The 26,646-nt window shown below is 40.3% G+C and overlaps 3 protein-coding genes across 5 annotated transcripts; 1 reads left to right on the forward strand and 2 right to left on the reverse strand.

Annotated features, from left to right (window-relative positions):
• Window positions 1-186: 186 nt before the first annotated feature.
• LOC135676478 (uncharacterized) lies at window positions 187-5,774 on the reverse strand. The gene is made up of 7 exons (XM_065187708.1): window positions 5,324-5,774; window positions 4,282-4,334; window positions 3,331-3,423; window positions 3,011-3,234; window positions 2,570-2,636; window positions 1,358-1,468; window positions 187-381 (listed from the first exon to the last, which is right to left on the reverse strand). The coding sequence occupies exons 1-7, from the start codon at window positions 5,712-5,714 to the stop codon at window positions 358-360; spliced, it is 963 nt and encodes a 320-aa protein (XP_065043780.1). The 5' UTR covers window positions 5,715-5,774; the 3' UTR covers window positions 187-357.
• A 1,410-nt stretch (window positions 5,775-7,184) lies between these two features.
• LOC135676479 (uncharacterized) lies at window positions 7,185-17,374 on the reverse strand. Of its 2 annotated transcripts, XM_065187709.1 has the most exons (5): window positions 17,211-17,374; window positions 17,022-17,075; window positions 16,876-16,927; window positions 16,303-16,377; window positions 7,185-7,511 (listed from the first exon to the last, which is right to left on the reverse strand). In XM_065187709.1, the coding sequence occupies exons 1-5, from the start codon at window positions 17,303-17,305 to the stop codon at window positions 7,317-7,319; spliced, it is 471 nt and encodes a 156-aa protein (XP_065043781.1). In that variant the 5' UTR covers window positions 17,306-17,374; the 3' UTR covers window positions 7,185-7,316. The 2 variants fall into 2 exon arrangements, with proteins under 2 accessions (XP_065043781.1, XP_065043782.1); XM_065187710.1 differs by lacking the exon at window positions 16,303-16,377 and having other exon boundaries at window positions 17,211-17,369.
• Window positions 17,375-19,043: 1,669 nt separating this feature from the next.
• LOC135676480 (uncharacterized) lies at window positions 19,044-26,336 on the forward strand. Of its 2 annotated transcripts, none has more exons than XM_065187712.1 (2): window positions 19,044-20,022; window positions 25,828-26,336. In XM_065187712.1, the coding sequence occupies exons 1-2, from the start codon at window positions 19,231-19,233 to the stop codon at window positions 25,954-25,956; spliced, it is 921 nt and encodes a 306-aa protein (XP_065043784.1). In that variant the 5' UTR covers window positions 19,044-19,230; the 3' UTR covers window positions 25,957-26,336. The 2 variants fall into 2 exon arrangements, with proteins under 2 accessions (XP_065043784.1, XP_065043783.1); XM_065187711.1 differs by having other exon boundaries at window positions 19,053-20,022; window positions 25,825-26,336.
• Window positions 26,337-26,646: the final 310 nt, after the last annotated feature.

The raw sequence follows: 26,646 nt of genomic DNA on the forward strand, positions 1-26,646 counted from the left end.
AGTGCCAAAACCATCCGAAGAGTATGCACTCTATCTGTAGCTCAGATAGCAAATCAGTGAACAGTTTTGTTGTTATCTGCAGATCTGGTTGACATATCAATGGCTCTTGACTATTTGATCCACAGATAAGTTCTGAATATATTGGGCAGTTTTTGAAAATGAAAAAAACAAGTTGCATAATCGACCTGCATGCAAAATCATTACCTGCATATTCTGCCTTTTCAAAATTATTGCATTGTTTTGGAATTTTAGTTGCATCTAAAAGATGCCACTATGTAGGTGTTAAAAGTATATAAATTACATTCTGTATCAGGGGGCTGCCATTTACCGCGTGTTTGGGCCCAATAAATGGTTATCCTATTCGATATCTTTTACAGCATCCTGCAACATAAAGTAACACAAAGCGAGTTAATGTCAATCGTCAATACATTTCCTTACAATTTAAGGTACAGAAGGCATAAGCCGAAATATACATGATTAGTTATCAATTTTTTATTGTAATAATAGTTCGTCCAATGTAGTTCACACTCTACATCAGCATCAAGCTTTATTTTCATCAAAGATCTTGGAAGTGGCAACTCATCTTCCAATTAGTTTTGAATGAAGCATAAACTAGATGACCTTTTGTTAGAGCATTGTACTTCTTATAGTCTGGTTATGTGCTACTCATTGCCTCACATAAATTCCCAGGTATGAGAAGATGCCATTTACACTAATCATACCAGAGAACTGCCCAAAAAGATACTGATCCACAAGTGCGTGTAGATAGCAAAGAAGATAGTCACAGTACAGGACCAGTGCAAGACATGAAGATTCAGCTATGAACGTTCTAATAAGAAGACAATAAAGTACTAACCAAAATTCATGTTTTCTGCAAATGTGTGATGCTTGTTGACAACTTCATACATGGAACTTAGGTAGCAATTGAACCAAAACTGATAAAGCAAAGAATGGAATACGTGGATTGCGAACCATTTTTAAGCATATATAATGTAAATTCCATAAATATGCTCAATGATTTACGAGCCCAGTGTTTTCTTTAATCACTAGACGATTGATATGACACTTATGGCAAATATCAAGATGATTCCTAATCTCCAGGACATTGGAGTGCTGCGCATATACTTAGAACAATGTTATGTGAATCCTCTATTTCATAAAAGAGATGAATCTCCAAGCTGTAAATGGATTCCAATAAGATTTAGAGCATATAGATAAAAATTCTTTATGGCAAGAAGCAGGCTAAGACCACACTCACTGAAAAGAAACAAGGAATGCAATTTGCCGTCATATTTTGTTTCAAAACATTTGACTGACTAGGTAGTACATAGTAAGGTCTAGGATATGGAGTTGTTACCTTTGCAAGACGAGTAACATAAGCTGCGGCAAGGGCTGTAAATAACAGCCCTATGCCAAGAGTCAGTAATTGACCATTTCCCCCTAACAACCCCACATCTGACTCCTCTTGCTGCAAAATGAGAAGTTAGATAAGCCATCTTCTTGGGAAGCATTAGGTGACATTGAAAAAATAAAAATCATTAATTGCCAAATGCAATTTGTTAATGTGAAACTTCCATTAGTATCATAGAAGAATATTCCTAGTCACAGCTTAAATAGCATGATCTTGAATTAACTATGTATTAAAAGAAGTTGAGTCACCATTGTGCTGTACCACAGGTATGCAAGTCTTGCACATTCAGAGAGCTAGAAGCCTGCTGCTCCAGGTAAGTGTACAACATGCAATTTTTACATGAGCTTAGTAACAGGAATCTTGCAAAGTCAATGTTGTCCTGTACCACAAGTATAAAAACTATTTGTCTGGGCAAGAAGTCAATGTTGCCCAGTACCACAAGTGTGTACGACTTGCACATTCATAGAGTTAAAACTCTCCAACGAATGCACAACATGCATTTTCACATGTTAAAGGACAGGAACAGCTTCCCTTGTAGTCAAGCTGGATAAACAATGGCACATTGGTAATAGACAACTAAAAAATGAGACTTAACAGGTTACGAAGTTCAATGGTGACAATTCAGCTAGATTGTTCATATTCAGTGCACATGCAAACAAGAATTATCATTTCACACCACCATGGCATGTTGATACCCCTTCGACCCTCTCACGACCCTATGCCAACCAATATAGGCAAAATTTTATTTTCGCAAATGTTCACGTGTGGTGACACATGTTTGGGATGGCACATCCACATCAAGCTGGAACATACTGATCAAAATATGACAACCCATGCATGCAAACATATGAATGCTAATATTCCACATGACATAACCGTGAATTGTCGCTAGAAAACTTCTATATGAAAGTTCGAAAGTAAATAATAAGCCATCCTATCTCAGTCATATAATACAAATATCACTAGCAGACATGAGCATTATTTTGAAGAGTATCATATCCTATGAGCAACTATTAGAAGTCAGCATATAAATAAAACAATACTTTATAAAAGAACTTCTGGTAGATCCTGAAACATGATATAGTAAAGGGTATCTATGTAAAACCATAAACTTCACAAAGAAAGTTTGTAAATTCATGCAACATGGAAAAAACTCACAATTATGGCTCGCCCAAATGCACCAGCACTAACATAAGCCCAAGTCCCTGGAAGCATTCCCAACCAACTATAGAAAAGGAAGATAGTTATTAAGTTGCTCAGTAAAAGAAAAAAATGTTTTGAAAACTCCTGCTTCCTAGTTATTAAAGCATAATGCAGTTGGTACGTCATGTTCAGCAACCTTAGTTCATTCTGCAGTAAATACCACCTGGTGACACTTTTTGTGTACACAAAAATATCACAGTTACAAGAATCCCAAAAAAATTTCGTTTGAAAGTAATTTGTCATCAACTATGTTCAGGATTTCAACATACTTCTACTTCCTCTCTGATTAAGTTCTCATTTTAAACAATTCACAATATGTTGTGTCAACAGCTTATAGAAACACAGGGCAAAGTCCAGCATATGCAAGCACAAAACGAAGAAAGATGCACAACTGACCTTCCCAGCACATAAGGAACAAATTTCACCGATGTCAAGCCATATAAATAGTTCCCTAGAGAAAATGGGAGTAAAGGACTCAAACGAAGGAGTGTAACAACTCTAAAACCATTTTCTCCAATTGCCTTATCAATTGCCAAAAACTTCTTATTTCCTTCGACCAATTTAAGAATGCGCTCCCGTGCAAAATACCTAGCAATAAGAAAGGCTACAGCAGCAGCAACCTAGAAAATCAAGGAATTGATGGTGAGAAATTGCAGTTAATGATTCTATTTCAAGAAATCACCATGAACAAAAATTATCGAAGTAAAGAAAATTACCGTCCCACTGATTGAGACAATGATGGTGCCAGTCAAGCTCCCAAATAGAAGTCCAGATGACATGGTTAAGGGGATTGCTGGAATTGCCAAAATCTACAACAAAAGTGATTCAGAGTAAGGATGAAAGAATAAGACGTCAAAGATTCGTACCAAAAAAGCATATTGCCTTGTTCTCTGCTTCTAAAGTTCCCAAGAGAGTTTATACAATAATATCAAAAAAAGGGTACTAAGGTATACGTCCAGCAAGACCTATTTAGATAAAGGACTATCATCCTCAAAACTTGTCGAACAAGTAGTATTACTAGAATTGGTTCTGCTAGCTCAACACCTCAAAATCAGTCCTCACAGACTGAAGCTAAATTTCCAAGCTGACATAGTTAATGACTAGAAAGTAACTTTTCAAAACCAAAATAGACATTAAAGTTCCTGAAGGAGTTCAGAATCAATTTAGGTGTAAGAAGGGTGTGGCTTTTTTAACTATCATCCATCAAGTTTCATTAATGACTAGAAAGTAACTCTTTAAAACCAAAATAGACATTAAAGTTCCTGAAGGAGTTCAGATGCAATTTAGGTGTAAGAAGGGAGTGGCTTTTCTGATTATTATCCATCAAGGTTCATTATTAGAACCTGTTCTGCTATGTCAACACCTGATATCAGCCCTCCTAGATTAAAGCTAGATTTCCTAGCTGAAATAGAAAAGGAAGATGGGATAAAAATGACATTGATAAACATAGTTAGCGACTGAGAAATAATTATTCAAAACCAAAATGGAGACTAAAAGTTCTTCACAGAGTTCCAAGTCAATTTAGGTCTAGGAACATACAGCAGTTAATCTAGGAAATGTTTCAACATTTGTAAGCAAGAATAAATAAAGCATAAACAAGAATAAATTGACTTGTTTTTCCTGTGTAAGTGATTTTTTTCTGAGAAAAAATCAGTAGTTAATCTCACCTCAAGTCCAGCATAAACAAGAATAAATAAAGCATATCCAGCAGTCCCATAACCTGGTTACACAAACCATTAGAAATGTTTCAACATTTGTAAGCAAGAATCCACAATTATGCTCTCTGAAACAAATCTTGAATGGCTAATATATCTGGAAGTACCAGATACTGCAGTATGATATTTCTAAAACAGGTTCAAAATGTAGAAGCATATTCAGCAAGAACAAATATACACATATATATGTAGAAAATGTTCAAATGGTTCTAAAAGAAACAGCATGGAAGTGCTTAGTTGCAACTCAAAACACTTCACAAACAGATGAAAAAAAAAGCAAGTTGCAGAAAATGTTGGGTGAAAAAGAAAAATCACATGAAGCACACATTTCTACCTCTGGCATCACATAAATTTATACTAAAATTCTAGTGGTGGCTATCATCGGTGTTGCAGAGTCAGACCAAAGGCTTGATAAATTCAGCAGACCTAGCAAAAAGCACCTCATGAATGAAATGATAACCTAATATATGCAACATTTTTTTCCTAGTGGTGGCTACACACAAGCCATGTTTCTTCTGCATTACTTATGTCGCTAGATTGCATTAGATTGTCACAGTGCCCTGTACGTTTGGCCATATTTAACCCAAGAAACATGAGTCTTTTGTTAGATGTGCATAGTGTACATATAAGGCCTTGGCTTCTTGAACAAGAATTGGTAAAGAATGAGCTGCACAATATTGACCTACAGATCACCACTATACAAATCCCAACAATATTATTCGCAGAGCAATTGGACTTGTAAAAAACTTTGGCATTTTTGATTTCTTGAAATTTGTTTACCAAGTCAACCTAGTAGCAGATAGTAGATATAGCATACGATCTAGAGCAAGTAGTACTTAGAGCAAGCTTGAACCGAGAATTCAGAAGATCATATCCAACGGTTCACTAATAAATAACACCTTTCGAAATGAACAGCAGAGACGAACCAAATTCCACAGAACCAACCACATGGATCCAATCAAATTCACCAAAGAAAAAGAGGGAAAGAACATACCATCGATGAAACCGGAGAACTGAGTAAGGAAAGCATTAATCTGATCTCTGTACAGGTATCCCACGGTCCCGAACCCCCCGACGACTCCAACCAAGAGAAGCCCGGCGAGGACGGTCCCCTTCAGGGCGGCGTCGCCGCCAACCTCCCCCTCGCCATCATCCGAGAGGCTTCCGTCGTCCCTCCCCTTCCGGTTATCGAATCTGAGGTTCTGGGGGACATTGGTGGCCTTCCGGAGCGCGACCTTCTTGGACTCCTTGAGCGAGGAGAGGGGCCGAAAGGAGGGGATGCGGCGCGGCCTGATACTCGAGAGGGAGAAGAAAGAAGAGAAGTGAGGAGAGAGGAGAGGAGAGGGGGCGGGGAAGGAGGAGAGGCATGGCCTCACAGAGAGCATTGTTTAGATGCTGGGGATTGCCATATAGCAAAGAGAGGAGGAGAAGATGAGAGTAGCTTTATTTTTGAAGCCTTTTTTTTTCTCTCTCTCTTTTTTTATATTTGCTGTTTGTTTGGGTGATAAGGGAGGCTTTGGAATCGGAGATCATGATTCGTCCACCTGGCACCGTCTTGATCGACACGTTGGTGGGAGACCCGTGTGTGGTTATTTTGTGACCGATTCATTCGTTTTGATGGCGTAGTCCACTGGCACCGAACCAACTGCTCCCTTTTGACCCCCAATCAAAAATATAATTAATGTCTATTGTTTCATCTTATATTTCGGTGATTGAATCAAAATTTCTCTTCAATTTGTATGAAGTTGAGTCACTAGAAAACATCATATCGCCCTAAAATTTCTTATCATTGGTTCCTCCACTAAAATTTCTTTTTTTTTTCAAAAACAAAAAAATACCTATTAATGGATATTCTCTTTAAAAAGAAGAAAAGGCAACGTAATTTGTTATTTTTTTTATAAAACATATAATATCATTTAAACTTTTAACAGATTTATCAATGTTTTTTTAGGTGTAAAAATATATAGATTTTTTGATACCATATCAAATGTTTAAGATGAAAAAAATATTAACCGATGGATAGAAGAAGGATTGCCTAGTGACAGGAATACTTAAAGACTCTTTGTCAGAAACAAAGAGCTTCGCCACGGACATGAGGCTTCTAAAATATTCACCTTAAGGGTTGCCTGTGAGGGCATCAATCGTTGCTAGATTTTTCAGAAGATCAATAATACAGTGCCCCAATAATGATGGTTGAAGTTGGCCAAATTGGGCATTGTTATTTTCATGTGGTGTCTCTCACCCTGGTAATAAGAACCAAGCTAAAATTGATCCTTTTGGGGACCATGAACTTGAAACGGATGGATGGGACAAGCAGGTGAGAACAGTCGTAGAATGAACCAGAAGAAGGTAGCCACGGCCACACAATACCTACTTAACTTGAGGACCGCTTCTTCCCCACCTTGAGGAATCAAGATCTTCTTCTCTGTTTGGTGAAGTAAACCGTAAGCACAAGTTGGAGCCTATAGCTACCCAAACCATTTATACACAGGAGAATAAATGGTCATTTGACTTTCCTGATTAAAAATCCTACCAAAATTTGTGAACAAGAAAACAAAAAAGCTTACCCAACAAAAATTCATGAAGATAGAAAGTTGGCTGACTACCAAAATTTTATGGATGTATTGTCCGGGTCCGCTTGTGGCTCAAGGTCTATCACTATTCAAATGAGACAGGTTTATCCAAGAGTAAATTTGTGTGATCCACAGGCCATGTATGTTTCATGTACATTAGATGTACATGTCACCCATTTAAGACCATGTGAAATTGATGATGCACATTTCTACCAAGTTCAGCTCAGTTTGAGGGGTTACCTTGGCTCAATCAATCATGCAAATCCTTGTAATCACATAGTCTTCTCACAAGATTCAGTAACTTCCTCGAATGAAATGTAAATCTTCATATACATCTCAAACAAACATCATACTCCAATAGTTCATCATAACAGAATCCATTGAGTTGCAGCATGATGCAGCCGAGGGATTGGTTCAGTTTGTAGGAACCTCTTCAGAGTTCATGGCATTTTGTCTCCTATTACCCAAGGTTATCAACTTAAGATTCCATCCCTGCATATTAAGTGCTAGCTTATGAAACTGACTACACAGGTTAGCATGCAATTCTTGTCGAGAAAGTTGAATAGGAGACTTAAGAGCTTTGATCACAAAATCTGCTGCAAGACTGATCTGCAAAGTGAAATATGAAATATAAGTTCACCAAGATCATCTATGGTAAATGAAGGTGGTAAAAGAAAACCATGTACAAACTTTCGTCTTTCAGTGTAGGTTTATGGTCTTGTTTTCTGCTTTGTTCAGCAATATTGTCACACAGTACATTTTGCAAAAACATGAACCGAACCATGCAATGAAAGTCAAGAGACATGCATTATTGGGAAACCATATTCTGATAGTGAACTCCAGAGGCTCACTTAATTTTCAAACAGATAAATGTCTTATATCTATTATATATGTCATGCTGCAATAGTACATGATCATTACTCTAGGCATCACTTATGTGTCTGATAACTTAGAAGCTCAGAGTATTCATAACATAGATAGCAAGCATGGTTCAGAACTCAGACCAATACTGGACAAGCCAAATGATTACGTGATATAACACAATTAGAAGCTCAGAATATTCATAATATAGACAGCAAGCATAGTTCAGAAATCAGACCAATAATGGACAAGACAAGGCTCATAACAAATTCACAACAATCCATCACTTATACAACAGGAGAAAACAACAGCCCTGTTAGGAACAACAATTCCACTATGCCCCATCAGAGAAAATGTTATATCAATGTGCTTTCGAATAACATAGGGATTTCATCCATTATCGAGTCGATTCCTTCTTTACGCTAACGGTAATTTAGCTGACAATGGTGTCCTGTTAATCCCAATTATAATCAATTATGATGGTCTGCCAGAAAGGTGAAAATTTGATTCCTATAAATAAAACAGTATTAAGAAGTTGGTATGTACTTTATAATTAAAACCAAAGATTCAAATCTCAAATTGTACCGCTCGGTACGGGCGGTTTGTACCAGTCCGCCAGCTGACAAGCACGCGGACCGCTCGCTACCGAGCGGTATCAGCTAGCAGACAGGACGAAGACCACGACAGCGAGGAAGACGAGGCTGCGGCACTCGTTGGACGAAGAAGGCATGATGGAGAAGGGAGTTGGACATGGCAGGACACAAAGAAGCGCTCCGTTGGGCAAAATGCGGTAGGGAGCGAAGGGATCGTGGCCGTTGTGGTCAGGGAGGTCGTGGTCGACGGCGAAGGAAGGGATCACGACCCGGGTTGGACTATTGCTTCCCCTTCTCGCTCTCACCATCATCTTGGTCTTTTTCCTTACAATCGATGAGGGTGGCAGCAGCGGGGGAGTAGGAGATGAGCTCGCTCTAGGCTGGATCCCCGCCGGATTCAGTTACCGCGGGAGCATTGCGGAGTGCCTCGCGAGGGATGAGTTCGAGCTGGGGATGAAGGCGACCCATCGCATCCTCGCCCGCTCCACCATCACACCCTTTCTATCTCTCACGATGGAAAGGGGGTGATAATTTTTTATATATGTTACTCATATATGTTTAAACATTCCTAGCATCACTTAGGATGTTGTCCACAAATAAATATTAAAGTTAGAAATTACATTGATGATGATACTATCGGTAGTTGAACTACATATGTATATAATAATATATATGTTTATGAGTAAACATATATATATAAACATATTTTTATATAAATATATATACCGAGCGATATGCCTACCGTACCGTATGGAGCAAAGCTCGATACACCGATACAGTACAAAATTAAAACCTTGATTAAAACCACATAAACAATGATAGAGTGGAAAGCAATAATCAATAAAACTAATCACATAGAAGTAGTCATTTCACTTCTTATTCAGGATAAGATTTAAATCATGATGAAGTTAAATTGAACACAGAAATTCTGTCTTTGGCCTTGATATGGATGGCATCAGTAACAGATAGAGGCAGTTTATCAAGTAAATTTTCAGGCATAGATAGTGAAGCACTTCGAGGAATTGATGACACAGTTATTACTTTTTTGAATCAGATGGAGGCAGTTAGCAAGTAGATTATCAGGCCTAGATTCTGGTGTAGCTCAAGGGCATCTTGGGCACCTGTGCCAAACCCGCATTCATTTCCCAAGGACTCAAATAATCACTGGCCAACTTGCATATGTGGTTACATATATGGCAGAGATAGCTATCTCAAGTCAATATAGATGTGGCAGAAAAAAATCATGTGCCTCTATCTACTTCAAAAAAAAAATAAATGTAACTTCCAAGATACACAGCCTAGAAATGCAAAACATCTTCCTTAGATACATCCTTCTGATCTGAAATCTATGTTTTTATAACCCTTCTGTTGTCTACACAGCAAAGCAGATTAAAAGAACAAGATGTTGCTTCCTTGGACATAAAATTCAATATAGAAACAATGGTGGATGGAGCAAATCAAGAAAAACTGGCCCTCCATAACTAAGGAAGAAAATGTATTCATAAGAATGCAATAGTGGACAATAGAAATGTTATCATCAATGTTTACCCCCTTGTGACATTATGGTACTAGTCGTATATGTCCAAAATAGTCATAGTGCTACAGAAATGGCAATGAGGTCGATCATTGTGAGCTCAGGAAAAGATAAAGAAAGAGAAGGAATCATTTTGTGAAATAGAATTTTTTATAAAATCAAAAAGATAATCATATTTTCCAGGAAAATAGAGGGAAGAAATTGTAGCAAACCAAATTAATTATATATTGAAGTGGCCATGAGGTTCATCTTTGTCAGCTTCAAAAAACAAAAGACAAAAAATCACCAAATTGGAGCAACAGTTTGCATGAAGAAGAAGAATAGCCTTGTCAAGCAAACAAAGGGGGAAAAACTACGTTACTATGAACCTACTACCAACGAGATTACAAGTATACCTATCTCACATCAACAATTTGATTTTGTTATAGCGAGATAAGCCCTGTATAAGTTCACCGAGACAACCTAATATGTTTTAGAATTTGACACATATGTGAACCAAAAAAAGAACTACCATATGACTCCAAAACTTAATGACGTAGAAATAAGCCTAAAAAAGAAATGAATTTCTATTTTATTGTAAGCAAGTTAAGCTAAAATGATATCTTAGGAGTTCTAAAACATAGTTTATTAGGACAAGAACTGCATAAGTTAACATTGTAAAAGAAAAAGGACTTTGACCAATATTAACCACTTATGAAATTTAATGTAAAGCTCATACTTCAAAGAGGTGACGATCTAGAGCAGTGATTTAAAAAGTGCTAGGCGCCAAAAGGCGCCAAGGTCCAAAAACGCTCGAAGCGCCAGGCGCTCGCCCGAGAGAAGCGAGGCGCTAAAATATAAAAATATATAATATAATTAATAAATATAATTATTTAAAATTTTAAATAAAAATATGCTATTAAATTAAGAAAGAGAGCAGGAAAGGGAGCGGCGAGCAGCGGCAGTGGGAGCAGGAGCGGCGAGCAGCGGGAGGCGCGAGCGGCGATAGAGGCAGCGTTTGCGAGCAGCGGCAGCGGGAGCAGGAGCGACGAGCTGTCACGGACTTAGCTGGTTTTGGCTAAGTCGTGCGGCACTCTTGCGTGTCCGTCCGCAAAGGTCAGCCTCCTCGAAGCCTCCCATTGTCCCTTAGGACCAACAAAAGAGAGAACGAGTTAGAGAGAACGCCTCAATCGGGATCCACAAGCATACATCTCCGAAAAACACTTCATAGACAATGCAAATTACAAACAGACTTTACAAGCTCTGAACAGTTGCACAACAAAGGGTAAAATGGTCCATTACAGACCGAAAATCTCTCACACGTGTCCACATGACACAACCTTTATTTACAAGCCTAAAGAGGCCACCAACCCAACTAAAATGGAACTATTAAGCCTTCGATCGCCCCTCTACATGTTGTACAAGGCATGAACATGTCAAACGACACGGACATACATAAGCATTACAACAAACACCTTGTTTAAAAATTTGTCCGTGACATTCTCCCCCACTTATTCCTTCGACGTCCTCGTTAAAGCCTTTGTCGACACTGCAACTCCTCGCCTTTACTGAGTCTTCAATCTTTTGCTCCAACTACAATGCGCCTCTTGGCTCCTAGCTACTCTCCGCTGCTGTTTTTGAGTAATCGAACCTTTGATCCGCCATGCTGCTTCAACTCACCAATGACTCTGACTTTGGTGTGGGGTTGGCTGAGTTGTGTTAATCATTGTTGATTCATGCGGATCCCCCAGATGAAGGAAAAGACCATCCTTACTGCGCCAGTCTCTCAAATGCCTCATGCTGCTTGAACTGGGTAGATGCTTGTTGGAGCTTTTAACGAGTATCGTCTCGCAAACTTCTGAAGTTTTGGGTCCTTCCTCCACAAAATTTGCTCATTGACTCTTCTTTCACTTAGTTGTCACATCCAAGTAGGTTCGCATCACTTCCGCTTTCGATTGGCATTTCGTGGGGAAATGAAGCAGACAATCTACTCTCAGTGGCACTGATCACCGTTGGTGAGGATTTGACAACTATTGTCTTCCATTGTCTTCGAAGGGTCTTTGAACTTGTGCAGAGCTCCTCTGCTGGATAGACAAGAGAATTGGGGTACTCGGTTTTGCCCATTCTCTTAAGGGTTGAGAAGGCAAAGGTTACTTGACTTCGCCCGCCTCCTCCAGGTTGTACTCCATGCATCGAGCTGGTTACTAGCCTTCGCCTGCTCTTTGCTCACACTTCTGAAGCACTTGAAGTGTTTGCACTCCTTGCGTTGAGTTAGTTACTGTGATTCACCCTCTCAATGCCATCAAACTTCTGGAATGCAGGAAGTTTTCACCCCAACTTGGAGTAATTCTCTCATAGGTTTGGTCGCCTCTGGGATTGTACCGTCTTCTCCATCAACCCTGCCGCCTACTCCTCTGAGTAGCAAAGGTACAGCACCGCGTACTGCCTGCTTCGTTCCTTGGTTATGCACTCTTGCATGACCTGAAGTCCTTCACTTTCGGCTATCTTGATGAGAAGCACATTGACACCGATCTTACGAAGTTCTTCGGCCTCTGCCCTTCAGCTTTGTCTCGGTACTTGGAGATTGTCTCTGCATTCTCCACCTCCTCGGCCCCTTTCACGACCAAGCGCTCTCCCTCCATGAGAGCAAGGGATCAATGACTTTCACGGAAGTCCCTCCTCTGCGGTACCATGGGGCTGTCATGCCCATGGCCCTACTATCCGTCGCCTCGCATCTGCATCCATTTTCTTCACAATCAGTAGATATGCCTCTGTGGCACTCCTTCGAGTCCACCTCCATTCTAACTGATGCTTGATTTTGGGTAGCTAAGTTACTCTGGACTCGTCGTTGCTTCCTCGCCCCTTTCGACCCCCTGCTTCAACACCTCTGTGTTCTTCAAGCAGTCCGTTTGGTCGATGGAAAGACAGACTGCAACTCCCATGCATGGCCTCTGCCATCACGTTGTAGGGTTTGCACCGATTCTGTTCTCCTTAGCTTCCTTGGTAGCAACGTTCGCTTACTCAGCCTTGTCCTCTGACTTGTCGGGCTCCCTTAAGCGAATATGAGCTCTGGAGCAGTCCAACTCTCCAGCTGCTTCGATCATACCTCTGCATGATCAAGTCCCTCCCATGGAACTCACTAGTACTTGCATTCGAACTTTTCCCTTGGTGGAACCCAGCCCCCATATGCTGATGACCAAGGCTTTCATCCGATGCAAAATTCGATGCACGCACGGAAGACCCGCCTCTACGATACCATGGCCTTCACTCCTTGAATCCATAGCCCTTCTTGTCGTCGTGTTGTTCACCGAAGTGGAGCTTCCAGTAGCTCTCGATCATACCTCCATATGATCTAGTCCCTCACGGGACTATGTCGTGTGTATCGCATTGCCACGAACTGTTCCACCACGATCCGCTGCACCATGTCGTCTCCTGGTGACATCTCCATTGCATTCTGATTCTTGTGGAATAAACTCGAATTGTGAACCCTCCATGTGTGGCCTCTGCCAATACATCGCAGGGTCTCTTCCACCTTCGATTTTGTTCGCTCCTTTTGGCAATCGACCTTCATCCACCCACTCTTGGGTCACACCTAGATGAAGCACCGCTCTAGGACAGTCCGTCGCCTAGTAGCTCCCGAAGTCCACTGACTTCACTGTAATTTGTGCACCATTGTCTGGATCCTGGGCCTCTGCCCCTACCAGCACAATCTCCGTTGCGCACCGCTTCCTTCATGGCAACTTGAATGGCAACACTGTGGCATAATCTTCAAGAGTACCCACCTCTGAGTCCTCTTGCCCCGTGCTAAGGCCTTCTGAACCCAATTTCGCCTCCCCAAATTGAGTCGCCTTAGTTCCTCCATCAAATGCTTCTCCGAGATAAGGTGCATGTGCCCAGAAGCTCATTACGTCTTTGGCACCATGCAAGATGAGTCTGCTCCGTCAGAATGAAGAACCCATGGAACAACATGATTCTACTCTTGCCTCTGCAAGAGTTCATGTCCTTGACCTCTGTCTAAGGAAAGTACTGTGCCTCCGCTCCATGTTCCAACTTCTATGCTAGCTCCCTTCATGCGGCTTAGGTACTTCGCCAAGTTACACCCAAGTTGCTCCGCTGCTCGTTTTTGCATTGAGTCGATGGTGGCCCTCGCGCCCACCATTCCACGGGTCAGCCCTCCCTTGAGTCCGATCTCCACATCGACTCCAAGTGTGCTTTCATTTAAGTTGCTTTGGGTCGCTCCCTCACTTGATCTCGCAATGCATCCACCAATGCATTCTCTCAAGCGAGATCATGCGACGACTCCTCGCCGCTTGCTCAGTCCATTGAGCTTCGTGGAGTCGTTGTTTGTTGAGGTACTCCTCCTCAACATGTGAGGTCCGTCCCACATGATTCTCCCTCTGGAGAGCCGGGACTTATCCCTCCTGGATAACTGTCTCATTGGAGCAACATCTCTCTTCGTTTCGGAGACCACCATCCCCTTGGACTACTCCGATCTGCTGAACAAGCTGTGCATTGTTCTGCCTCCTGCAAACGCACTTGCTAGATTGCGACTCCACGTCAATACAGCCCCCGCTGCACCACTCAAGGCCTAGCAACATGCTGAACTCGTTGCACACTTCAGCCTCCTACGGACGTATCCTTCACATGCCGAAGAGAAAGTTTCAATGCTCTATGGCGCCGAGTTTCGGTCGCCTTGGGATGGCTGCGAACATTCCATCGTCCGCATACAAGCCCATGCATGAGTATCGAATTCTTTGAGTTAGCAATTCCCCTCACCTCTGTGAGCTTTGCACAACTCTTTCGATCGCTGAGCAACTCATTCAACCTTGCATGGTCTCATCCTTTACCAAGCGCCTCGCTTGCCTTGAGCACCATCAAGTATAGTTGTCAACGTTGAGCCGTAGCTCAAACTCAGCCATCCCAACCTTTGTGCGCTCCGCATTCTTCCAAGCTTGCCTATTCTCGTGGTGCCTCTTGCGCGAAGGGTTGGTCATTCCTCTGAATGCCAATGTCAGATGCCCGCTCCTCCGAGCGACTCCTTTTCCCTACATCTCCATGCCCGTTTTCCCCCAAACGGTCACGCGTGTGCTGACTGCCCTCAACGCAGCCCCGCTAGGTCCCCCACGTTTGCATGCTAAGTGTTTCTGTGAGTGCTTGTCCCGCTCCGATACCATCTGTCACGGACTTAGCTGGTTTTGCCTAAGTCGTGCGGCACCCTTGTGTGTCCGTCCGCAAAGGTCAGCCTCCCTGAAGCCTCCTATTGTCCCTTAGGACCAACAAAAGAGAGAACGGGTTAGAGAGAACGCCTCAATCGGGATCCACAAGCAAACATCTCCGAAAAACACTTCATAGACAATGCAAATTACAAACAGACTTTACAAGCTCTGAACAGTTGCACAACAAAGGGTAAAATGGTCCATTACAGATCGAAAATCTCTCACACGTGTCCACATGACACAACCCTTATTTACAAGCCTAAAGAGGCCACCAACCCAACTAAAATGGGACTATTAAGCCTTCGGCCGCCCCTCTACATGTTGTACAAGGCATGAACATGCCAAAAGACACGGACATACATAAGCATTACAACAAACACCTTGTTTAAAAGTTTGTCCGTGACAGAGCGGCGGGAGGCGTGAGCGGCGACAGAGGCAGTGTTTGTGAGCAGCGACAGCGGTGAGCAGCGGGAGCAGGAGCGGCGAGCAGCGGGAGGCGCGAGCGGCGATAGAGACAGCGTTTGCGAGCAGCGACAGCGAGATCGGGATCGGGATCGGGAGCGGCAGCGACGAGGGTTAGGGTTGGGTTCTCACTTATATCGATTTTAGTTGGTTCAATTGAACCAACTAACCATCAAAGACCGAACCAGGACCGAACCAGACCTAAAATCCTGGTTCGGTCGCCTTGGTTAACCTAGGTGCTCGCCCGAAGCGCCCAGCGCCTTGGCTCGGGCGAGCGCCCCGGCGGCGCCTGTTTGAAGCGCGCCGCCTGGGAGATTAGCGAGGCGCTCGGGCCTCGCCTCACCTCGCCCGAGCGCCTAGGAGAGCGCCTAAGCGCCTTTTTAAATCACTGATCTAGAGGCAATATTCTAGATAAATAATTTACCATAACACACAAATATAGAAATAAAGATAGTCCAGGCAGCCAAACACCATATTTTTAGCTTAACATAAGTACCATGCATATGTATTGTGTATAACAACGTTATATCTGTATTTTAGCTTCATATAAGTAATTAAAGGAAAAGATTGTACATATCTAAGTTCTAACAATGTAATAGCTAGGAACCAGGCCTTTTATATAAAACCATAGACTAAGTGTGAGTTTTACAACACATAGCAACACATAAATCAACCTAATTTACAAGGCAGGAAAATCAAATCAGCATCTTTTCAAAAGCACAAGCTTTGTAAGCAAACTCAGTCCAATCAATTACCTGCCTGTATTTATTCACTAGGATGACTGTAGTGAGAATATTCCATGTGCTCAACTCCTTAATATTTGCCATTGACTATCCAAATTAAAAATGAGATGGTAAATACTAGTGTTCCTTGCACTAGAGAAAGAAGCATCCACAAGTAATTAATTGATCATGGTTATCTGGACTCAGAGTTACAAGGGCTATAATGATATTTGCTTGATTCCTGAACATTAAGCATTTTTATTGTAAAAAACAAATCTGAAATTGCAAATGCTTGTGCTCTTGCACAATTGTCTAGTTTTCTCCAGAAAAGAAAGAAGCTTCCACAAAATATTAGTTGATTGTGGTCAACAACAATGATAAGCATATCGCTTGTACTAAATGCCTGATAAGCTATTATACACTATACTAAAGACAATATTGCAAATTCTAATGTTTCTTGCACTTTCCTATGCGCTACTACTCACGAGAATGCTTGTAGAACTGGTATAAATCTATTATCATTAACTAAATCCAAAGTGTTCAATTCTACAGCAGACTGCAACTTTAAAAATAAATACAAAGAATACTTTTTTATGTGATTCATACCGACAACGATGCGACATTCAGCATTGACTTCGCGATCGGCAAAATGCAAAACCTGAATTAAAAAAAAAACAATCATAGGAGATAAATTACAGGGTAAAGAAGCGATAACATTCCTAGTATCAGAAACAGCGGCAAGAAGAGCATACATTCCTCGACCACCAGCTAAAGCTTCTTCTGAAGGATCCTTCCACTCATCAAAGCTGTAAAATAGGAAAAATTCATGAAATCCGTACATCCACGAGACCAATCTTGACACGATCATGGATTCTTTAAGTGTCGAGAAAGGAAACCCTAGTCTAGAAATTGGCATAAGAAAAGCTGAAGGGGAGCAGTACACCCAACCGTAGCGCCTGTCGAACAACAGGCGTTTCGTAGGCCGCCGAGTCGGCAACGGTGGCCTGGTGGACTGCCCCGAGGATGTCGTCTCCATTATCGCTTCGTCCAGCACGAGAACAGAACCATAAGAACGACAGATACGGCCTTATTCCGTCGAGCTTCAAGCGCTGTTATCACCACGTGACTATGCACGTGTTTAAGCGTCGGAGATGACGTGAAACATTATAATTTGGTAATTTACATTTTTCACCAGTGTTGTCGGGTCGGATCCATATCGGATGCGGATGTAGACGGAATCAGCGGATCTCTTACTCCTAGGAACAACTTCATAGTTTCATGAGGCCACTATAAAAGATCAATAATATATTATAAGTGCGGTTTAATGGTCGAAAATTATAATTAAAAATTATAATTTTAAATTATAACGACGCGATTGTCATTGTTATCCTCCAACTATTTGTTAGGTTGACAGTCCATATTTAGCCCAATATGGATTTTATCAACCCACAGTCTACACCTCTCTTAACCTAACCCTATATTAATATAAGGGAGGTGTGGTGGCTGCGTTTTGGCGTAAAGGTGGTTGCGTTTTTTTGGTAGAAAAAGACAGCAAAATAAGAGAAAGAAAGAAAAGAAAACAAGGACAACGCAAAGAGACTGTTCTCAATCATCTAGCAGCGTTCTCATCTCAAGTTAGATTAAATCTACAGGAAACTCTTGCTGTGATTACTTGGGAAGGTTTTAGATATTGTGGACAGTGACTGATCATTGTATCCAATTATTCTCTTGTGATTGTTGCTAGGGTTTAGGGCAAGAGATTGAGATTTGTATATTAATTATTCTCATAGTGGATTATCTCTAATTTACCCTGTGGTTTTTACCCTTCACATTAAAGAAGTTTTTCACGTATATCTTAGTGTTTATTTGATTATGATTTCATTTAATTCGATTGCGACCTGCAAATATTTGTTCATATACAAAAGTTATTTATCTTTATATCCTATCACCATTGACAGGAGGTTATCAATTTGGAGGCGTGGAACGTGTACACTTGCGATGTGAGCTTCCTTCTTCGATGCCTCCCATTCTTTCTTCTTGATTTTGAAAGCCACTATCACACATAACATAACAAAAGTAAAGAAATTTCTCACAGGCATCGATAGCTGCGATGAAGATGTTCGACAAAGGTTGATGATGCCCATTCATGGATACTATAATTACTATCGATTCCATGCTGCCTCCTGCATTATCGTGACCTCTCCACTGCCACAAGCTTTGATGCAAATCCATCCACGTAACTTAATGGTCCATTGATCTCATCAAACAATCGACCTTTTTTGTGTGTGTTTCGTCACTCATGATAACATCGAATGCTGCACCTTCTCATCTTTTGGCTGCCATGGCATGATACCGAGTCGAGCTGGCGACGAGTCAACAGGGGTGACTCTTTTCGCCTTCTCGGCTGTAACCCAATTCCACAACGCCGGTCTGCGAGGGGACGCACTCGAGAGCACATCTCCAATCGCAAGCTGAGAGGTCGCCGTCGTTATATGGGACCCGCAATTAGTGACCAATGGAAGACGACCTTTTAACGTTTGGTGCCTCTGTCGGTACTGCAGCCGCGCCCGCCATGTTCTGTGGCCGCTGTCGACGGATCGTGGGATCCTTCGATCCCCACATCATGACCGTTCGTTGGTAGTAGTCTCACGTATGATTCCATGCGGCGCTGTCGAGTGGAGAGACCATAAGTGGTCATCGAGATCCGTGCAGGCCGGTGATGGGTGGCTCTCCTGCAGCTGACGGCTTTCCCTTGGCCTCCACATGACCGTCTTCTCGCCCCTCGCATCAAATCGAGCGTTTGTCTACGCTTTATTCCTTCGAAACCGACGAAGGACGCAAGAAAAAGATAACGTCCGTGTCTTCCCATCTCCGATGCGCTTTTGTCCCCTCGCCCGATCGCACGCCTAGGTTAAGAGCTTCTCTCCTCCGTCGCTCTCCCTATCTTTCGACCAGGCCGCCATGGAAGAGCACTCTGACTTCCGCGACTGGGAGATGCTCCTCGCCTCTGAGGCGGGAGAGGATATTAAGCCCTTACAAGCGTCGTCGGAGGACTCCGAAGACGGCGCCATCAAGTCTGATTACTTTACTCTCGACTCCCAGATACGGTATCAGAAAGGTGCTCCCTTTGCCCTTGAGGGGGAGGAGGAGGAGGAGGAGCAGGTCGATTCCGATAACCCTAGCTGGATCGACCCAGAATCTGACTCCAGGTATCTCGATCGGCCAAAGAGGGAGGTGGATTTTCCCGTGATCGAGTTCCGTCGCAATGATTTGGGCGGGTTTTGGTCGGATGAGTCGTCGGACGGGCAAAGGTCACTTCTTGGTAGCGAAAAGGAGGAATTTAGCGCCGGAGGTTTGGAGACTGGAGAGACGGCCGATGGAGAAGAGGATGTGAAAGCAGTGGGTCCCGAGGGGATTGTTGGGATCGAAGGGACAGAGATGGGAGCTGAAATTCCTGACGAAGTGGGATCCGATGAACGTGCGAAGACTGATGAGTGCTACAGTTCTCCAGTTGAAATGGGCGCTAAGAACATTCGGTCGGGGAACGTTTTGAATGGGGGACGAGAGAAGAAAGGGATGGTTTGGTGGAAGTTTCCATTTGAGATTCTAAAGTTTTGTGCTTTCAAGGTGAAGCCAGTTTGGTGTATCTCCATTGCTGCGGCGATCTTGGGGGTTTTCATGCTCCGAAAACGATTGTATCGGATGAAACAAAAGACTATAAGTATTCCTCTCAAGGTCAGCCTGGATGAAAAGGTAAAGTTTTTGGTATCTATTTCCTTGCTTAGTCAATGGTTATTTATTTAGTTATTTACTTCTTGAGCAGGTTCCTTGCTTAGTTAATCTATATCTTGCATATTATTTTTTGTTGGGGAGAAAAATTTTTTACTTGAAGCAATCAGTTTTGTCGTTCTTTCGAGTTTTTTGCTATCCAGCTGTCCAAATAAGCATCTAAAGGCACATTCTTAACTATCTGTTGCAATGTTGTCCTTTATGGAAGTACTAGAGCTATCCTAATTAAAATCATACTTGTCTAAATCTTAAGGTTTTGATGGTATATATTTGTTTTTGCCATGTTCATTTTTATACTCCAATTCATTACTTGATAACATTGGTCTTTGCAACCTAAATATTTATGTGCATTCTGAACAAAATTGTTAGCAGCAACATGTGATCAAATTACTAATAGCTGCATACTGTCTTAGTTTTTAACTAGTTTGTGAGGTAGTATTCTGTTGATTATGCTTTAAAGTGAAAGAAACTTGTCAATATATAGAGGTCAGCCTGGATAACAGCTGATTTCTTTTGTTGCTTTTGCTTCCTTGCATATTTTTATCATCATCAGTATTATTGTTTGCACTAGGCATCTTGTTCAATTAATGCTGTATTTTCCCTTGAACACTAATTTTTGTCAAGGAGATAATTTGGGAGCTTCGACCCTTTTTTAATTTTCTGTCTCAACCCCACTCAAAGATGGGGAACTGGCATGTAGGTTGATATTTGCTTGTCCTAATAAGCATATGAAGGTATGAAGGCACATGTTAACTATTTGATGCAAGCTTGTCCTCCTACAAGTCATTTCAACCATCCTTCATTTGTTCACAGTGATTTAAAATCCACTAGGAGCCAAAAGGTGCCGAGGTCCCAAAATACCCAAGGCGCTAGGTGCTTGCCCAAGCGAAACGACTAACTCTGAAATCTTAAAATGTAAAAATGTATAATATAATTGATAAATATGATTATATAAATAAAAATACGACATTAAATGAAAAAAATCTAAAGTATCAAGTCATATTATCTATCTTCTAATAACAAAAATGTCAAAAGACTCAAAACAATAAATTTTTAAATCAAATTTAATCATCATCATAATCAACATCATTAGTCTCAAACGTATCATCATCTTTCTCTTTCTCTCTTCGATCTTCATTAAAATATGTTTTCTCCTCTTCGACAATATCAGGAGATGAACTTGAGGCTTTTACACTCATTTTGTCTTCGTCATTTATCTTGTATATGTCTGTAATTCTTCGACACCTGAGGCTCTTGCCACATCTCTCCGTGTCAAGTTGTTATCTTCAAATACAAACTCATCTTCGGCATCTTGTATGTTCGCACCCTTTTCCCTCACCAACCACTCATTTGAATCATCAATATCTTGTAATGAGATTAGATTAATGTATTTCGCAAATCATGACGAGTTTTCAATACTTGATTACACTTTATATAAATCAGATCATGTAATCATTGATGTTGTAATTGATTTTTCTCTTTGTGTGAATATGTTATATCGTTTAATTTAAAAATATATTAATGCATCTATCTAAGAAAAATAGATTAATTGAAATAAAAATATTTTGTCATCCTTACATGCTCAAAGACACTCTAGTTTTGCTCACATCCTGCAGCACTACAAGTCAAATTAAGAATTTTGATAGTCAATTGTTATAAGTTCGAAGTGAAATTTCCAAATAGACTTCACCATTTAGCTAGAAAATTTACTTTATTATTAACAATAACATACTATACATAAAATTAATTATATAAATTTATAAATACCTAGGGATGTAGTTGTCCTAGATCGAGCTATCATTAAAATTTCAAAAAGACCTGACATTCTTATATAATGATAATTCACGTATGATCTTATCTTACACATCAAGGCTTAGAACCAATCTTGCAGTGCACTTATATAACCCATTTACAACTAGTGCATTAAACTCAATGGAGGTGTTCTTATAAAAGCATTATGGGTTCAAATAATATCCTACTGCATGTAATGGACGGTGAAATTGATAATTCCATCTTTCGTCAATGATTCCAAATATTTTCTTATACTAGTCTTCATTTTCATCAAAAGATTTTTTAATTATCTCTTTTGCTTTATCCATAGTCTTATAAATATATCTCATTGCAGATTTCTTTTTATTATCTGACAATTGAAGGACTCAAACAAGAGGGCTCATTACCTTTAATGTGTAAACTATAAGATTTTAAAAGAACCGCATTAAGATAATATCATCGGCCCTCTTGCCTTTCGCTTCTTTTGCCCATTTGCTTATCACTCATTTCTCCGAGGTAAACATATTTCTCAAGTTACGTTTTTGACGATACACGCTCTGTAATGTCAAGAAGGAGGTAATAAATCATGTGACACCATATCTCACCAATTCCTTGTTACATATGAATTCTCTCATCATATTTAAAGCTCTAGTATGATTATAAAGAAATCCAAGGACAAATATTGTCCTTTCTAAAGTTTCTTGATGTCAGAAATCTTTCCAATATTCTCCAACATTAAATCAGTGCAATGTGCCGCACATTAAGTCTAATATAAGTGTTGTTTTTTTGTTTCAAATAATTTACCCAAGACAAAAGATAACAAAATTGTTAAGACTTAGGAGTCACATAGTTCTTTTATATAAATTAGAGACATAAAGTAATTAAAAAATTCAAAATTCAAAAGATAAATCTTACCAGCTAACACATAATTGCTTCCATTGTCGGTTATAACTTGGACGATATTCTATTCATCAATTTCTTCCACAAACTTATTATCAAGCAACTCATATATCTTTTCTCTATATTTCATAAAAGATAATGCATCTATTGACTTTACAAACATGGTTCCTAAAGGATAATTGACCATAAAATTAATTATACTTCTACGTCTCCTGTCGTTTCAAACATCTGACATAATAAAGCAATAATGCTTTACCCATGATTCTTTGTGACTCTTTAATAAGTCATTTGTATAATCCAACTTTTTTTTTAGTAATGAAACTCGTAATTCGTAATAATTTGAAGGTTTTAATCCTCCATCATATCTTCCAATAGCTTCAATCATCTCTTTAAAATTATCTAAATGACAAGTACTAAAAGGAAGGCTAGCCTGATAGAACAAGCGAGCAATGTGTTGAATTATTTTTTCCTATATTTTATTATCACAAACATCACGTATATTTGTTTATCCTAATTTTGCTCTTACTTGCACTTGTTTCTTTTGTGATCCTTAATACATATATAAGTTCATCGGTCCCTTTTTATTCTTCTTAACAATCATGACTTCTTTTTATTTTCTGTCATATATTCTTTTCTTATTTGGATTGACACTTTCTGAATAATCTTCTTCATCATCATATCTAATATGTTCAACATTATCCTCAAGTAAAATCTCATAATATTCATTTTTTTGCATCTTTTTTTTCAGTCATATAAGTTAGCAATTTTTCTTTTATATTAGGTGGACACTTCTTGCATGTTGATGCATTCTTGAAGTCTCCTACTTAATGCTGCTTTGTACGGAAAATACCATTTATGGTGGTCTTATCACAAAAGATGCAAGTAATTGCATTAGGACCTTTAGGATCCTTTAGATAATTGTATTTTCAAACAGAATCATTTCTTGAATTTTTTTATGAATCTTCTGAATTGCTTTGTACACTTGTCATTAATCTTGAAACTCTAATAATAGATCTAAATAAATAGAGATTAGCAATGTTAAAATCTAAGTAGGGACTATTATATGATAATAGTAGTTAATAATCTATTGTTAACAGTAGACTATTATATGATAATAGTAGTTAACAATCTATTGTTAACAGTAAATTGTCTACTGTTAACAGTAGTTAGAGGGGGAGAAAAGAGTCACCAAGAGTGGAAAGTAGGGAAAGAGAGGGCAACGGTAATGGAGGAACTTTCGGACGACGACGACGATGGCGAAGGAAGCTGCAAATGGCAGTAGCAGTGGCGGAGGAACCTTCGGATAACAACAGTAACAGAGGAAGCTTCGGACGACAGTAGCGGTAGTAGAGGAAGCTGCGAACGACAACGTCTAGGCAGAGGAAGCTTCAAAGGAGTCTGTCAATGGCGAAGGAAGTTGCATTCCTCTCCCTCGATGGTGGAAGAAGCTGCACACCAAAGCAGCGGTGACGAAGGGAACTACGCACGAAAGCTAGGTCGTCGGACCCATCCATCAGTGACAGGGGAAGCGTCAACCTTGTGTGTTGGCAAGGAGGTAGTCGTAGTGGAAGCGTCGACGGTGGAGGTAGCAACTGCGCTTGGGTTTATGGCTCAGGGTCGCGTGAGGGGAGCAGGGTTGGGGGAGTATGTAGCTTAGTTGGTTTTATCGAACCAACTAGCTACTGTTCAATCGAATCAAACTTAAAAGTCTGGTTTGGTTGCTTCGTTTGAATCGATCGCTCGCCCAAGGTGCCTGGGTTCAGGCAAGCGCCTAGGCAGCGCATTGCTCGGTCAAGGCGTGAGGTGCTCCTGCCTCGCCTCGCCTCACCCACGCGCTTAGGCGAGCGCCCGGACACCTATTTAAACCCCTGCTTGTTCATGTTCATATTTTGGAGTTTGCCTCCTATCTTCACTTGCTTTAACATTTTATAATTATTGTTTGCATTTATGTTTGTGACTTGATATTTCTGTGCATTGTGAACAGATATACTGATGGTCTTAATTGTATTGTATGAGTAATTACACCAACATGATATTTCATATAATATTGGATTCTATTGGTTATAGCATAGAAACTTAGTTTGTAAGGTCATACTCCCTTGTTAATGGACCTTGAATGAATGAAAAAGATTCAATCTATCAACAAGATAAAGAAAGTTAGATTATGTTTCACACACTCAACTTTAGATCTACCATTCTCTAGTAACGTTCTTACTTGGTCATTTGCTACTTAATTGTAGTAGTGTGCAAATGCTGAACTCTGTGGCAATGTTTTGTTAAATGCTGAACTCTACCGAATACCAAGTTGAGAGTGAACAAGGTTGAAATAATGGTTAAAAACACAGTTCTCGGTGTTCCTGTCTTTCAGATTGCAATACACAAACAACTAGGCATCCTAGGTGATGATCTTATGTGTCCTTCTTGGTTACAACATGATAGTTAGCTATTGTAGTTGCCAAAATTTGTGGTTTGCATGTATGCCAAGGAAGGTGCTATGTTGAACTAGTTACTACACATAGCGATCCCACTATACTATGGTAACTGGATGCGTGAAGCTACATTTTTGCTTTCCTAAAGGTTTCTTGTTGCTGTATCTTCCTAGTTGGGAATTTGAGCCAACACTTTGGAATTTACTCCATCCAACTGATCTATTGAGTTTCTATGCTATGGTTGCATCAAGTTAATACAACTAAAGATGACCTGCTAAATTCGGCATTTGGTGTTATCTCTATTAAGTTCATTGATGTGCCTCAATCGTAAATGAACATGAACCACAACCTTGAGCTAAATCAGTTGGAGTTTTGAATATTATTGTTTGGTTAATTTTATCTTTGGTTACCCAAGTCATTCTTGCTTTGCAACTTACTTTCTCCTCGGAAATTACTAGCATGCTTTGTGTTGCTCAACTGCTAGTCTGCTCCTTATCTGGCATTTAAAATGATGTGTACCAGAATATAGCCTTTGCTTAAGAAACCTGAATGAGGCTATTCTTGGGTAAATAAATGTAATGTAGAATATCATAAAACATCCTTTATCATGTGATTCGGCAAATTTATGCACTGAGGATCCCCTTCCTGATAAATCTCTGTATTGCAGAAGGCATTCCAGCTGAAAGTCAATGCATCCCGTCTCAATGAAGCTTTCTCAGTTGTGAGGCGCGTCCCGACCATGAGAGCCTCACTACCTTCTGGTGGCTTGATCCCATGGTCCGTGGTGGGTCTTCAATGAGGTGCATTACGAATCCACGGACGTAGGTGTTCCAAACTAGTCACCGGAAGACACCCCCCTCATCCAATATGCATCTACTTTTTATGGAAGCCTGGAAACTCTTATTACTGAAAACATATGTGTGTTCTATAATCTCACGTAAGCATATCAGTAGATTTGGTATGGCGTGTAAGCATTGTTTATATGTGAATGATGGTCTCTCTTTGAGATCACTATAAGTTCTCCATGGGCTGTAGTCTTTTCGCTAGTTGATTGCATCTGCACAAGAATGAGACTGTACAAGTGCATCAGGTGTATCAGATACAGTGTTGGTCATGTAAATCACATGCTTGCAATTTGCTGTAAAATTGTGGTATATGGAGTTCCATAATGTTTGCTTATTAATGTGCATTTGGAACAATTCAAAGCATCCTGCCAAGAAATACAAATTAGTATCATAATGTAAGAAGAATGTGTTATTTTGCTTCGTATATCTGTTGAGATGTGGTAAAAGAATGTGCTCAAAAGTCTTTGTTTTGTTACTTAGAACCTTTGGTTTCTCATGTCCTAAAAGAGTAACTACTTGGTTCTGATGGATAAATACCAATTCGAATTTAAATGGTTTAATTAACGATAGAGGTTTTTTTGGATCAGATTAATCATGTTAGAGAGAGAAGCTGTAGGTTATTTTCTTCCCTTCATCACCCATTC

This window comes from Musa acuminata, chromosome BXJ1-6 (genome assembly GCF_036884655.1).
Source record: "Musa acuminata AAA Group cultivar baxijiao chromosome BXJ1-6, Cavendish_Baxijiao_AAA, whole genome shotgun sequence".
NCBI lineage: Eukaryota > Viridiplantae > Streptophyta > Magnoliopsida > Zingiberales > Musaceae > Musa > Musa acuminata.